Source organism: Cotesia typhae, unplaced genomic scaffold, assembly GCF_013202065.1.
Source record: "Cotesia typhae breed Kobodo isofemale line unplaced genomic scaffold, CoteBio_Ctyphae contig_10, whole genome shotgun sequence".
NCBI lineage: Eukaryota > Metazoa > Arthropoda > Insecta > Hymenoptera > Braconidae > Cotesia > Cotesia typhae.
Genome location: NW_027423710.1, coordinates 791,776 through 806,727, shown reverse-complemented (window position 1 = coordinate 806,727; position 14,952 = coordinate 791,776). Strand labels below are relative to the sequence as shown.

Genomic DNA, 14,952 nt, shown 5'->3' with positions numbered 1-14,952 from the left:
ATGTAATCGAGTTTAATTACCTATTTTTAAATCCACTGAAAAATGAGCAGCTTTCTTCGAATCTGTAAATTATGATCATTAAAAGTGAAAGACGAGGAAATGTCGAAAAGAAAAAATAAAAAAATAAAAATAAACTTGAGATGAAAAAAATTAAAAATGACATGGTGTGACTATCGGGCGACAGGAAACGCGACTCGTTATCAATACACGTCAACGTGAGACGTTTTTGCTTATACTTAAAACTTTCCAAGTAACTGTTGAGCCACGTTGTCGTCTATAGTGTCATGATCGGTTATAAATAACGCCAGTCTATACCTACAATAACAAAATATAATAATAATAATGATGATGATAATAAATTTCAATCGTTTGTTTAATATTAACGTGGATAAATTACTGTGGTGACAAGATCGATTCCCAACGAGGATATATATATATATATATATATATATATATATATATATATATATATATATATATATATATATATCGGTGATTTATAAACATTTTTTTAAAAACTTGGTTATATAGCCTGGGAAATATTTATAATCGTTAATTTTTACTTCGGGAGTTTTAATTAGAATTTCATTAAACAGAATGCATAAGTAATCATTAATTTACATTATTTTGAATAAAATTAATATTTTATAGATGAGATTCAATAAAAAAAATCACCTAAACTTTTAAATTATAATTTAAAAAGTATAATTCTATAATTGAAATAAAAAATAAAAATCCATATCCTTTCGGCGAATCAAAATAATATTTTTACAATAAAGTTTTTTATCAGTACAAAGAAAAAGAATCAATGAATAGTGGTGTAATGTTGTTATATATATATATATATATTGGGCTGTCAATTTGTGGTATCTTATCAGCAAACATTTGAATCAAACATTTTATTGAGGAGTATAGTATATCAACACATATTTGTATATAAAATGTAAATTATTTGCGTAGCACTTTATGATCCTGACAGTGATGTCATCGATGACTCTTATCGTTTGTCAACAGAGAATTTGAATTTATTTATATTCTCTTTTTATATATTGTTAACTTTTGAATTTACTTTATTTTTTTTTTCTATCTCTATATATATATATATATATATATATATATATATATATATATATATATATATATATATATATACTATTCGTATTCGACGGTGCAGTGAACTTTTCTTCACACTCGGTAACTTATATGTATGCGATTTTTCACACGTCAATGGTTTCGGCATCTACTACTCAAAGCCTTCTTTGTTGCTTTTATATATAAAAATAGTTTTTAATGATAGTAACAAAGTTATTAATTGAAACAAAATATTAAATTAACTGATTTATGTTTTGGAATTTTATGAGTATAAATATAATAGCTATATAGAGAATATATAGATAGAGGAGATACAAAATAAGTGAGGCGAATGATCAACAGGTGTGGGCATGTAGTGAAGCCCTTGGCTATTCTGATTAATAACTGTATCATGTTAAAGATTAATAATTATCCAAGATTATAATATTTTTTCATAATATTTAACCGAAATCTACGCAGCCAATGAATTTAAAATTTATCTTATATGTATATACATAGTTAGTCTGCAGTCTTAAATTTTTATTCATAGTGTAGTACGATATCAGTGACCTATTTTTGTTGATAACATGAACATGTGACTATCATAGTGTTATTTTTAGTTATATTCACGTAAAATGATCCTTCAACTTTATCGAAATATTTAAATTTGTGAAAAGATAAAAATAGATAATGATTTAAATTGAAATTGAAATTGAGGAGTATATAAATGACAATTATTAATTCAAGTGTGTATAACTGATATAATTTATAATATCTGGTGAAATTACCTTACAAGTATAATTACAAATTAACAATAATAACAGGATCATGTTATAATTAATGTTAATCAAGAGTTTGAAAGCTCGAGTTAGAAAGAGAACGCGATTACAAAGTTGCGTGGATGCGAGTCGAATGTAAATCTAGGATCTCTGGCACGATTTAACCTCGCGGATTATCGGGTTGTGTAAAGCCGTATAAACACACATACACAAAATACACAGACTATACAGGGATATGACGGAGACCAATACACGGTATTAGTGAGTGAGCGAGGGTGTCGTAAAGTTCCTCGCTGTTTAAACGGTTTCTCTCTTCACCTCAGCATTTCACACACATAACACTGAGCAGCAACACCTACAATTTACAGTTTAGTACACAAGTTTTCATGATAGAAATATATATTGGCAATAACCGTTGTAGAACTACTTTTGCAGCTCGCTTTTACTCTGAAAAGTTATACAACAAAATCACCCAATTTTTATTTTTTTTTTTTTTTTTTTCTTCTTTTTATTAAAAATTACTCAAAGTTAATTAAATCCTGGGTTTAAATTAAAAATACATTTAAAACTTGATGTGACAATCCCCATTAAAAAAGTTTCTCTATAATAAACTCTTTAAATTGTTTTTATTACAATAAATAATAATAAGAATAATTTCAAAGAGGGTTTTTATAATTGGGTCAAGCTCAACACATCACAGCAGGAGTAGTATTATTAGTGGTGGTGGTGGTGGTATAGTTTCTTTGAAGGACTGAATAGCATATATGAATATTAGAGTCTTATATTATATGTATACCTGGACAATTGTCCAGCAAAGTAAACTCATCATGCTCAACAACTATTGTTTAATTTCCTCGGTGTCTGGTATCTGGTGTCTTGTCCTTTGTTTTATTATTCTTTACTCTTTAGTAGTATTCTCGAGCTTAAAGCACAGTTCTGAATCTGGTTTTGGTTTTGGTTCTGTTTCTGGTTCTGGTTCTGGTTCTGGTTCTGGTTCTGGTTCTGGTTTTAGTTCTGACACTACGTAGCTTTGTTCTCATATTTAGCAAATGTGAGGAATAAAAGTACATGAGTGTAGAGAACGAATCCCACGGCGGTAAGAATCTAAAAAGTAAAAATTTTACGTGCACTTGTGTTACTCGGTTCTTCCAACACAAATGTCTAATAGTTACCGCCGAGGGGTCTTTCCGGATAATGTTTTGCTGAATTTTATACATACCAAACTCATTGTTATGTCTTGTGGTTGTGTTTACGCGAGGGAAAAAAAAATCTATATAGCTGAATGAAAAGCACAAAAGTATAGTATAGAGCAAAAGTGTAGTAGTGTAGTGGTAGTGGTGGTGGGTGTAACCCGCGGGATTCGCATGAAAAATAAAAATAAGATGAATTTCTTACTTTTATGTAACATCTCTCTGGAGAGGAGTTACTTCTATGTCTGTCTATTTGTCTACGTAGACAATGGGAGCTGGTTGGCTGACTGGCTATATATGAGCGCCTCGTTGATTTAAGTAAACTTGTTGTAAAAATATTTATTACCATAAACCATCTTGTTTCTGCGTTTCTGCTTTTCTGCTTTATTCTCTCCTCCTATGGATCTACTCTTTTATTATGACGTTTTACTTTTTAAACGTCAAAATAACTTGTCCTATATTTCTTTTCTTCCAACTCTTCAACTCTTAATTTCGCTCTACAATCTTTTAAACTTTTAAATTTATAACTTAATCTTATTTTTAACTTTTAACTCTAAACAACAATAACTAAAAATAATTTATCTAACAAAATGATTATGACCATCATGATTAATCTAATTAAATTTCCTGAATCCATCGAGAGAACAATAAACTTGCATTTAATTTTGCCATATCCCGAATCCACTTGAAATAAACCCTCGCGGAAACGCAGTAAAGCTTGGAAAAAAAAAAAAAATAATAATAATAATAATAATAATAATAAAGGAAAAAGAGCTAGCCTGACTTCTGACTTTACGTGCTGAGAGTTAGCAATTGGAAACCGTACTGAGAGTAAGAGTAAGAGCAAGAGCTTTATACTACGTCTGTCAATTTTATCGACGTTTTTACCCACTTCCATTTGCTCGCGGGTACGGTGTATCTTCCTCGTTTTCCTGTATTATGTCTTATCCTTTTTCTTTTTTTATTTTTTATTTTTTATATTTCTTCTCAGTATCCAGCTAAACTAAAGCTCACTCTTCTTTCTCTTCTTTACGATCTCTCATCATACTCTCACCGCCGAGCTTTCATTCGTTTCTTTTCTCTATAGTATTTTCCGTATTTTTAGTATTTTAGTATTTTAGTATTTTCACCACCACCTGTTTTTTTTTAATTATATTTATATATTTCAACTTTACATTATTGTTATTATTTATTACGCACTCAATTCACTCGGGTTATGCTCAACAATTTAAAACATTAGTTTTTATTCAATACTATATTTTTGAAAATTATACATATTTTGTCATGGGCATATACACAGCTATTTCCCTGGTTGATAATTCTCTATTATTATATATATATATATATATATATATATATATATATATATATATATATATATATATATATATTTGAAAACAATTTAAAGTTTGGTTATTTGAAGCAAAAAATGACTAAAACGATTCAAAAAAAGGTGCATTGTTGCCGATAAAAAACAAAAAAAGAATGACTATTCACATACGTCAGTTCCAGCATTGCTTTTTTAACTGTCAAGCGTAAATTATTTTATTTTTTCATTTTATTCCCAAAATTGGATTCGACGAACTAACGAACGTTCGTCCGCATAATTGATTGGTACCCGCAGGGGAGAGCGCGAATATTTGTTGTTATATACTTCCAAAAAGAGACAAATCGCGGTAAACTAAAAATAACCGAGAGTGATAGAGTGAAAGTGCACCACCGTCCAAAGGGTAACCCAGGAGGTCACAGAGGTCGAACGGGGTGTGCAATTTTTAGATGTGTGTGTGTGTGTGTGTGTGTGTGTGTGTGTGTGTGTGTGTGTGTGTGTGTGTGTGTGTGTGTGTGTGTGTGTGTGTGTGTGTGTGTGTGTGTGTGTGTATAGAGAATGTAGTTTTGTACAAAGTAGATGAATCACGGATAGACCAAGTGGGGAGCTAAAGGGAAGGAGGGGTTCGTTCAACTTTTGTTTATTCCCCATAGTGTCAATAGACCCCGCATAATGAGATTCTATAACTAGTTCTATCTCTCTATCTCTGGTCTAGTTCCAGTTAAACTCTTCTATTATACATATATACCAAACATTGAGTATATTGTGTTTGATATACTATTTCACTCTACTGTTGGTTCTATTTCTACGGGACTTTCGAAGCGCATTCGCCTACAATTAATTTATCTATAGAGACAACAGCACCCCCAACTCTGAGGACTGTGCAAACCAACCCCCCAGTACGCCCGACTAGTTGTTTGAATTTCTCTTTGTAAGCGTCCTCACGAAATTAATTACCCTCATTCAATCTTTCACGTGGGATACATCCATCCAATTGTTTGGCTCCTGTTTGGAAATAAAATAAAATATTATCTTTTTAAATAATTTTATTTTATCCAGTTGTCAATAATTATCAATACTATTATCACCAACAGCATCCTTGTTCTTTTTAAGCAATCAGTCCTTGTATTGAATATTGAAAACAGATTAAATCTGTGGAACATTGGAATATTGCACAGTTGATCTATCGAATATTGAGAGGGTGATATAATAGCCAGGACCTTTGCCAGCTAACAAACGAGCAGGAGAGATAAATCTATTGTTGTAGGAAGGAGAAAGGAGGAGGAAGGAGGAACCACTTTAGGCGGAGGACTGAATTAATCCGGTATGACTAATCGACGGAAATGTGGAACAAAACACAGCATTTCCACCCCAATATACAGTATACAGCATACAGCCAAATAACCAAACAACCAAACACCCAAACTGATCAATACCTTTTTTTTATACCCAATCATAACTTTAATTATTGTAATTTTGATCAGTTTGAGTTAATTAATCTTATAAATTAAAAATAATTACTATTCTTATTAGGGTGGGTCAAAAAAATCGAATAATTTATTTTTGATTTTATACTCTGAAAAGTAGGTTCGTAGACACCTAAAAAGAATTCTCTCCAAGTATAAGCTCTTAATTATAACGGGAAGGTCCTCCGCTTTGCGGGTTTCTATTTTTTTCGAATAATCAGATAAAAAAATTTATATCTCGCTTCCAACTGCTTGGAAAAATATTCCGTGGCATAGATTTTGTGAGAAATTGAATGCTTTACAAAAAAGGTCTCTTATGACTTTTTCAAAAACTCAACCGATTAAAAGATATTCATAGTTGAAGTTTGGCTATTTTAAGGAAAATATTCGTTTTTATTATGAATTTTATAAGTCGATGAAAAAAATTATTTCGGATTGCGGAACTCATGATTTTGTAGGAAATTTACTGCTCTACAAAAATGGTCTCTTATGATTTTTTGATTAAGTGAAGCCGTTACGAGATATTCATCGTCAAACATTAACGAATATCAATATTTCCAGTTTTTGATCAATAATTCGATAAATTTTAATTTAAACTATGAGTTTCAGGAAAATTTACATAAATTTGAGTTTCGATCGATAAAGAAATGTTATAATAAGTTAGATAAAGAATTATTGGAATTATCATTGATTTTCCTTGGAGAAATGCCTCAAGAAAAGATTTCTTTCAAACGTCCTGGTGCTGTTCATCATGCTAGATGGATGGCTAAGGCCATTTATAGTTTGAAAATGTATCTATTCAGAGATGAATTCAAACTCTCTCAGAAAGAATTGCATGGTCTTCGTCATTTCTGTATTTTTATAGTCACATTGTATTTAAAAGCTTGGTTTTCATCAACTTCTGCAACAACTGCTGCTTATCATGACTTGCAGTTTATGAAAAATTTATTGGAGTACAAACATATCAATCCTTTGATTTCTTCAGCTACGTGTGAAAAAATGATTTCGCACTTATGGTATTTGAGCGATGAACTTGCCATTTTATCACTGTTTGACGATGGCGTTCCATTAGAAGTAAAAAAACGTATTGTTGAAGCTGTTAATACTCGTGAAGGTACAGATTCTAAAGCTAAAAGATTTGTAATTGCTAAAAAGATTTGAATTCATTGGCGCAGAGAACTCTGAGTGACTTTGTGTCTAAAAAGTCATTAAATCTTTTCAAAATCTTCGATCTACCGTATGACTTTCTTGATGTCGATGTTGAATTATGGCCTACTAATGAGAGTTATCTCGAAAATAAAGAATACTTTCAACAACTAAAAGTTGTCAATGATTCAGCAGAGCGAGCTGTTGCATTAGTCAGTGAATATAATCAATGCTTGACAAAAATGAAGAACAATTCCAGTACTTATTGCAAGTTGTCAAAGAACATCAAAAAACATTCCCAAATTGTAATAAAAGAAATTATTTATAGTAATAGCGTACTGTTATGTTAAAAATATAGACAATTATATTGCAATTGATAATTCAATAAAAAATTTATCTATAAAAAAGTTAAATACTGGTTGTTTCTCACTTGATTCAATACTTTTCATATTAAATTTGACAAAGAAATATGTCATTCACTTCAAATTAAACTAATCATTGGCTATATGTCGAAAAAATGCTCTAATTTCTTGTTTTAATGCAATCAAACAAGCTCAAGACTGAAAACAATATTAAAAAATTGTTTATAACATTTCTTTATCGATCGAAACTCAAATTTATGTAAATTTTCCTGAAACTCATAGTTTAAATTAAAATTTAACGAATTATTGATCAAAAACTGGAAATATTGATATTCGTTAATGTTTGACGATGAATATCTCGTAACGGCTTCACTTAATCAAAAATCATAAGAGACCATTTTTGTAGAGCAGTAAATTTCCTACAAAATCATGAGTTCCGCAATCCGAAATAATTTTTTTCATCGACTTATAAAATTCATAATAAAAACGAATATTTTCCTTAAAATAGCCAAACTTCAACTATGAATATCTTTTAATCGGTTGAGTTTTTGAAAAAGTCATAAGAGACCTTTTTTGTAAAGCATTCAATTTCTCACAAAATCTATGCCACGGAATATTTTTCCAAGCAGTTGGAAGCGAGATATAAATTTTTTTATCTGATTATTCGAAAAAAATAGAAACCCGCAAAGCGGAGGACCTTCCCATTATAATTAAGAGCTTATACTTGGAGAGAATTCTTTTTAGGTGTCTACGAACCTATTTTTCAGAGTATAAAATCAAAAATAAATTATTCGATTTTTTTGACCCACCCTAATTCTTATATATAATATATATAAGATCTTATCAGGGTAAAAGAGAGGTATAATCATCCGTGACTAATCGATAGAATTACAGAATTTTCAACCGCTAATCCTATTGCACTCGTCCGCACTTTAAATGGATTTTCTTCCGTCGCTTTCACATAAAACCCTCGTAAAACTTTATTGTTTAAATGTATTATTATTATAACAATCCTTTTTACCCCTTTTTCTCTTCATACAAGATAGGTGGTAGAGCCTCTAGTTCTGCTAACGCAGAAGCTCAACGGGAACGTTAAAAAAATAACGCTCGCTGGTTGCTCTATGGATTTAAATAAGCTTAATTGCTTTGTTTTAAATTTAAAGAAAAATAACCAACCCTCGTTCTCGTTCTCGTTCTCGTTATTTTTTATTGTTTATACTTAAATTCATAATCTCAACAACACAAATTTACCTTTTTTTTATAATAACACGTGTAATCTTTTTTATTTTACCAATTTAATCTAACAAATCAATAGATTCTTTTTAATAATCATTGATTGTGATTATTAAAACGAATCATTAAGATAATAAATAATTCATATAGAATGAGGGTGGGATATATTGGGCTCGTTTGTCCTGTCCCTCGGTCATGTGTGTCCATTTCCCGGGTATTACGTGCTTGAGATTCCTTGTACGCGTGTACAGGACGTATTTCTCGATACTGCTCCGATATTAACACGTTCCAGAGTAACGGCCTGGCCATTCAGACTGCTACCCACTACGTGCTGTAATACTATGGATTATATTTACCTTCAGTCTTATCAATATCTACATACCGATTTCATATAAAACTTTTTATTCAAAGTAAATCACAGCTTTTGTTTTCAAAAAAATCATAAAAATTTACTCTAAAAGTTTAAATAAAAATCAAACAAACGTAAGAGATTTAAATAAAATTTTATATTTTATATTTTATATTGTAGCATAAAATAGAATTGATGCGTAGACCGAGACGATAAATTGAAAGTAATATTTATTGGAGAATCCGGAGCGTGACTTTTGACCAGTTGGATTTTATGATTTTATGATTTTATATTTGATTGACCGTGTCGTAGATTTTTGTAATAACTTAATAAATTTACCAGTTAGTCTGTCTTATTCGAAGCGGTGATAGTTAAATTGAGTTTGGTGATACTTTGGCTGATTAAATAAATGAGAAAGGTAGAAAAAAAATTATTAGTCGCAGCTTCCAGTCTCTCTCAGTCCACCGGATTAATTAAATAATAAATTGATTTATCAAGTTAATAAATCTACAGCTTATACCTTTTAATAAAATTCTACGAATGACTAACGAAGGTGCTTAACCTCTATTACTATTATTATTACTGTTGATATTATTATATTTATATTCGCCGAGTGTTTTTTTTTTTTTTTTTTTTTTTTTTTTTAATTCATATTTCTATCGAGATATCAAAGCCGTCGAAAGGTGAAACGTTAAATTAAACGATGAAAGAGAATAAAAGGAATAAGTTAGTGGAACTCAACTGGGGATGCTTTCATTTTATTATCTATATATATATAGTATTTATAAATTTTTGCTGGTAATGCTAAACATCTGACACTTTTGCCGAAGCTTTAATTATAAATTAATTGCCCATATTGAGTATGAAAGATAAAAAAAATTAACTTGATTAGAGAGCAAAATATATAATTTTAAACAAAAGATAAATCATTGAAGGCTCAGCGGAGTAGGAAAAGAGATCCTAAACTGTAAATATAAAAAATAATATAAACCTGGAGTTTTCCGGATGATATAGACTGATATGTAGTCAGTGGGATGAGATAGGTATTTCAAGTCTATCCGACTGAAAATCCTGTCGTCAAAAAGTACCGCGAACTCGCTCAGACATCATGAGAGTACAAGAAAAAAAAAAATAAAATAAAAATAAAAATGAAAAATGAAAAATAAAAAATAAAAAAGATAGTGTGTGGGTAGACGTAAGAGGGAAAAAGGGTGCAGAGGATGAGGGTTGTATATGAGGGAACGGAGGTCGTGGCATAAACTCAAACTTGGCTCCTACTAGGAACGAGGACGTACATCGGATAGGATACGAAAACAAGTTATTTCAATCGATCATTTTAAAATCGTCTTTCTCATTTTCACTCTCGTTTCTCGTTTCTATTTCAAGCTTCAGCTATTTGATCTTTCATTTGGAATTTTATAAAAGTCATAGGGAGCAAAGAGGAAAGATAAATTGCTGCGATAAATAATATAAATCGTTACATTATTTATTTGTTAATAAATTTAACAATATTGAGCCTTTATAAATTACTGCTTCGACCAGAATATCACAAAAATGATAAAATACATTAATTTTTAACCTTTCATATATCTTTTTGTATAAAATACCCTCTTTTCTATTACTCCTATTACTCAGATTATATTATTTTTTATTTTATAAATTCCATGCATTTTTACACTTTATTTTTCCTAACTTTAGATGTATCGATTATTCAAGTGTAAAATATATAATTTATCTAATATTCAATTTAAAAAAAAAAAAAAAAGGCGAATCTTTATCGCGTAAAAAATCCTTGGGATTATTTCAATAAACTTTTTAAAGCTAAAATTTCATTTTTAAAAACTTTTTCACTCGAGTTTTATTTTTCATTTTTATTAAACACTAAAATCTCGTTAAATTATCATATTTTATTGAAAGAATTTTTTAAACCTTTAAACCTTGTTTTTACTAAAAAATTCCTTAAACTTTTTTGAGATATCAGAATAACCATAATAATAAATAAATAATGAATGAAAAAGATTCTTGCCTCGGGTTTGTAGAGTAAAAAGCGAAAAAACGTGATCAATAATTCAGTGATATATCTAAACACTAGTGGTTATCATACGGTACACGGGAACTAGCGATAAATCCGGGGAAAACACGGAAAAACGAGAGACGTATACGTAATAAAAAATAAAAAAATAAAAAAAAAATTGTATGTGTCGGATGGTAGAACGTAACACTGACGAGTACCGCGGTACGTTGATGAATCGCTTGGCATCCGAGCCCACAACCTATTGATTTTCCGCGCACTGATGATAATAACGTATTTTCATATACGGCCCAAAAATCCTGCTATTGGCAGCAGTCACTGCTACTTCTATCGTCGTATTTATATTTTATATTTTATATTTGTAGTTTTAAAACGGAAACTTGAACGAGCACTTGTCATATTTTAGTTTAACATATTTATTTTTATGTTTTATTTTCCACAACTTGCATATAAATGTGTGCATAGATATGGATAAATAGAAGAGTGTTTTTTTTTTTTTTTTTTTTTTTTTCTCCCCAAGCCCCTTCGTATCACATTTTTCAACGGCTCTCGACTGTTTGTCATTGATTGCACAATACATCTATCTAAAATAAACAACTAAAAATTGACCATCAGTCAAATGGAGTTTTCATGTTTACAAAAAATAACCATCCGCGATTTACGCACTGCAATGCCTTTTGAATTTTTTTGCTGTTATAAAAAACAACCAACCCACCTCGATTTTTTTCTATCATTATTTATCATTACAGTAAAAGTCTTTTTAGCTGAGTAATATAGCTGATTGACATCCTTATTTTCCTCTTAAATACTTAATTAGACTTGAAAATAAAATATTAGAAATATTAAACAACTTTAAAATGTGATTTTTTTTTAATGAGTATGAGGCAAAACAGACAGACATCTTCTTTATCGATCTTTTTTGACTAAGGCGAGTACGAGACTTCTTAATTAATTTCAGGAGAAAAAAAAAAAAAAAAAAGCAAGGCATAACTAAAAGTAGAAAAGTTTTGTCCAAGTCATCTTAATAACGAAAACGAATAAAAAAGTAAAAGTTTTTTTTAATTTTTCAAAGAGAAATTAATCGTAATACAAGTTTTATAGAAGAATTGGAATATATATAAAGGTATAAAAACATCTGTCAAACTTGGATATTCTTTTCACTATCTTTTTCTGATTGTCAAAATCATTTTTTACATTTTACATTTTATATTTTTTATGTTTTATGTTTTATGTTTTATGTTTTATACCCAGCTAGTTTCCTCCTTACCCTAGCACCTGTTCCACCCACTGAACTACATAAATCATGAGAACGTGACAATGCTTTCGTTCTACGAGCTCTCCAAGGAGTTTACCAAAAAAACATCAACAAAAAGTTATGATAAATTTTTTTGCTCTGAAACTTTTTTAAAAGCAAATTAATTTTTAATTATTTGCTCTCCATTATATTTCATCGTTTCTTCTTCTGTTTATCAACAAACAGCCTTTCTTGTGCGTTAATTTTTATATATATATATATATATATAGCGAATTCACTGGCAAAGGTGAATCGAATACAAGCAAAAGTATCCGCAGGATATTTACCGAATATTGATAGGGAGTGTGTTTGTATTACACAAAATGCGGTTATATAACTTTAATAAATATTTATCGATAATATTTAATACTTTGGTGTGTAAATTTTGATTTTATTATCAGTTTAAATTAATTTTTCGTATATACAAAAAGCAGAGTTGTTATTTTTACAACTGCGCATTCAATTTATTGTCCGATCTACAAAAATAAAATCGGTAATTAAAACAAATGATTTAACGGTTGGTAATAAATACTTTGATTTAATAACTTTTGCTGGCAATGTTCAATTACACTTAAAATGTTTTCTATAACACTAATCGACAGAACGATAAATTTTAGTTAAACTGGTGTATTGATTTTTAAAAATAAAATAAAATTTTTCTATTCTGTTTCTGTTTCAGTTTCAGAATAAAACAAGATCCAGCTCAAACGCCTGCAGAAACACTCCTCAAAGGGTAAGTCTAAATTTATTTGACTTTTACTGTACACATATACACGTTCAAACAAATAAGTATGTCATTACTCACAAGTACTTTTTTTCTTAAACTCTTGTACTCTTGGTCTATCTCCCGTTTATTTATCAAACTGTTACTTACGAATGTTAAAATATACTACCAGCGATATATTTATGTATCTATAGCTAGGTAGAATATAAATAAACAGTGGAATGTGTAGTGTGAAAAAATTACAATAAATAAAACGTTAGCTTCACTTATAACTGACGAAGGTATGGCTGGCGAGGTTTAATCGGAATAATATATTATATAACGCGTCACGGATTGATCGAGGGCTTAAAACTTTTATCCATCCTCAAAAACATTAAAACGTTCGACTATATTCGTTAGAAAAACATAGTTGTAATTGTATTTATAAATAAAAAATAAATTGCGATTATTTTACCAATTTTATCCGGCTGATTGAAGGGCACTCCCTTTTGCTCTTTCAGAGCTGTACTTCCAAGTTGTTCGAGGTTGGTTAGGTGTTATCGCCTTGATTTTTCCCTTTTTTTCCCTCATTTTTTCAGTGACCCTCGTCCACACCCTCGACCGAGTTCATAAACCACCATTCTTTGATCACGCACCTCCGATAATTCATGAACGTAACCCTCTGTCATTTACACGCAACCCAGATTAATTCAACACCAAAATCATAAATCTCTTAAAAATATACCCAGTCTCATTCTCTCTCTCTCTCTCTCTCTCTCTCTCTCTCTCTCTCTCTCTCTCTCTCTCTCTCTCTCTCTCTCTCTTTTTTTTTTTTTTTTTTTTTTTCTTTCCCTTCAATTAATTATAAAGATATAATTAATGTTAAATCGAATAATAATAATATTAGAGTAATAAAAAAGAAAATAATGGTTAGAGGAGAGTTTAAGACAATTCAAATTGTAAAAGTGAATTAATTTGTAAATGTTTATATAGTATGATTGCAAGCGAAACTTATTTTGTATATTATAACTTCCGTTTCTCTCTTGCTGTATTTCTGGTATCTCTTTAGGGGGGTGTAAATAGGATACTCTGGTGTTTCTTAACATTTTCATCTCATTGGTTAACGCACACCATCATCAGTATATCTTGATCCTCATCCTCATCCTCTTTAAACCCCTAGACTACAATCCAATTTCCAGTCGAGCCAGTAGAGCCAGTAGAGCCAGTAGACTGGTCTTTGCACAAGAAAGAGAATGATAGAAAATGAAAGAGAGTAGATCCTTTGATGTGTTATTCCAGCTCGTTCCATTGAAATAAAATCTACATTCTCTGTTCCAAGGCTTTATCTGATGTTTCTCTTAACGCTATCTTTATTTCTCCTCACATACTTTTCATTTTATTCATTTATATTTATTTTTATTTTTATTTATTTTAATGCCGTCCCACAATACCTGCTTTAATTAATTTTCACTGTTAATTTTATATCAGGCTTATTTTTAATAAATAACCAACCGAAAATTTTATTAAAAATATTTGTGTTACTTAAAATTCTGTTGGAAAAAAAGAATTAACAATTATGTAAATTTAAACTGTTAAATAAATCTGGCGATTGAATTTTTAATAACTTGAGAAAATATTGTATTAAGTTAGTATATATCAGAGCCTCTGACAGACTCGACGACTTGAGCAGAACAAATACTCAAAATCAGATATAAATTTTTCTATTGCCACTGACTTTTCACGTTCTTTACAGCTCTTTTATGAAATAATCACTCTCTACTTAACTCTTTTTTTATTTTATTATTTTATTATTTTAATATTGCATTTTACTGTCACTTAAAACGAATTTTTTTAATATTAAAAACTATCGAGAGTGAAGTTTAAATACATGGAGATTTATTAAAATAAATGAGATTGAAGAAAAAAATTAAAAGTCTGTGGTGGTCTCAAGGGAAGGGGAGAGTGATATACACCCAAAATAAATGATAAAAGATTGAACA

General features: G+C 29.8%; 1 protein-coding gene across 3 annotated transcripts in view; it reads left to right on the top strand.

The window, feature by feature from the left end:
* Nucleotides 1–14,952, top strand: part of LOC141526590 (uncharacterized) — an 88,377-nt gene that overhangs the window by 56,450 nt on the left and 16,975 nt on the right. For all 3 annotated transcript variants that reach the window (XM_074241802.1, XM_074241736.1, XM_074241659.1), the window contains one exon: nt 12,929–12,982. In XM_074241802.1, the coding sequence (XP_074097903.1) occupies nt 12,929–12,982 (54 nt within the window). The remainder of the gene's footprint in view (nt 1–12,928; nt 12,983–14,952) is intronic.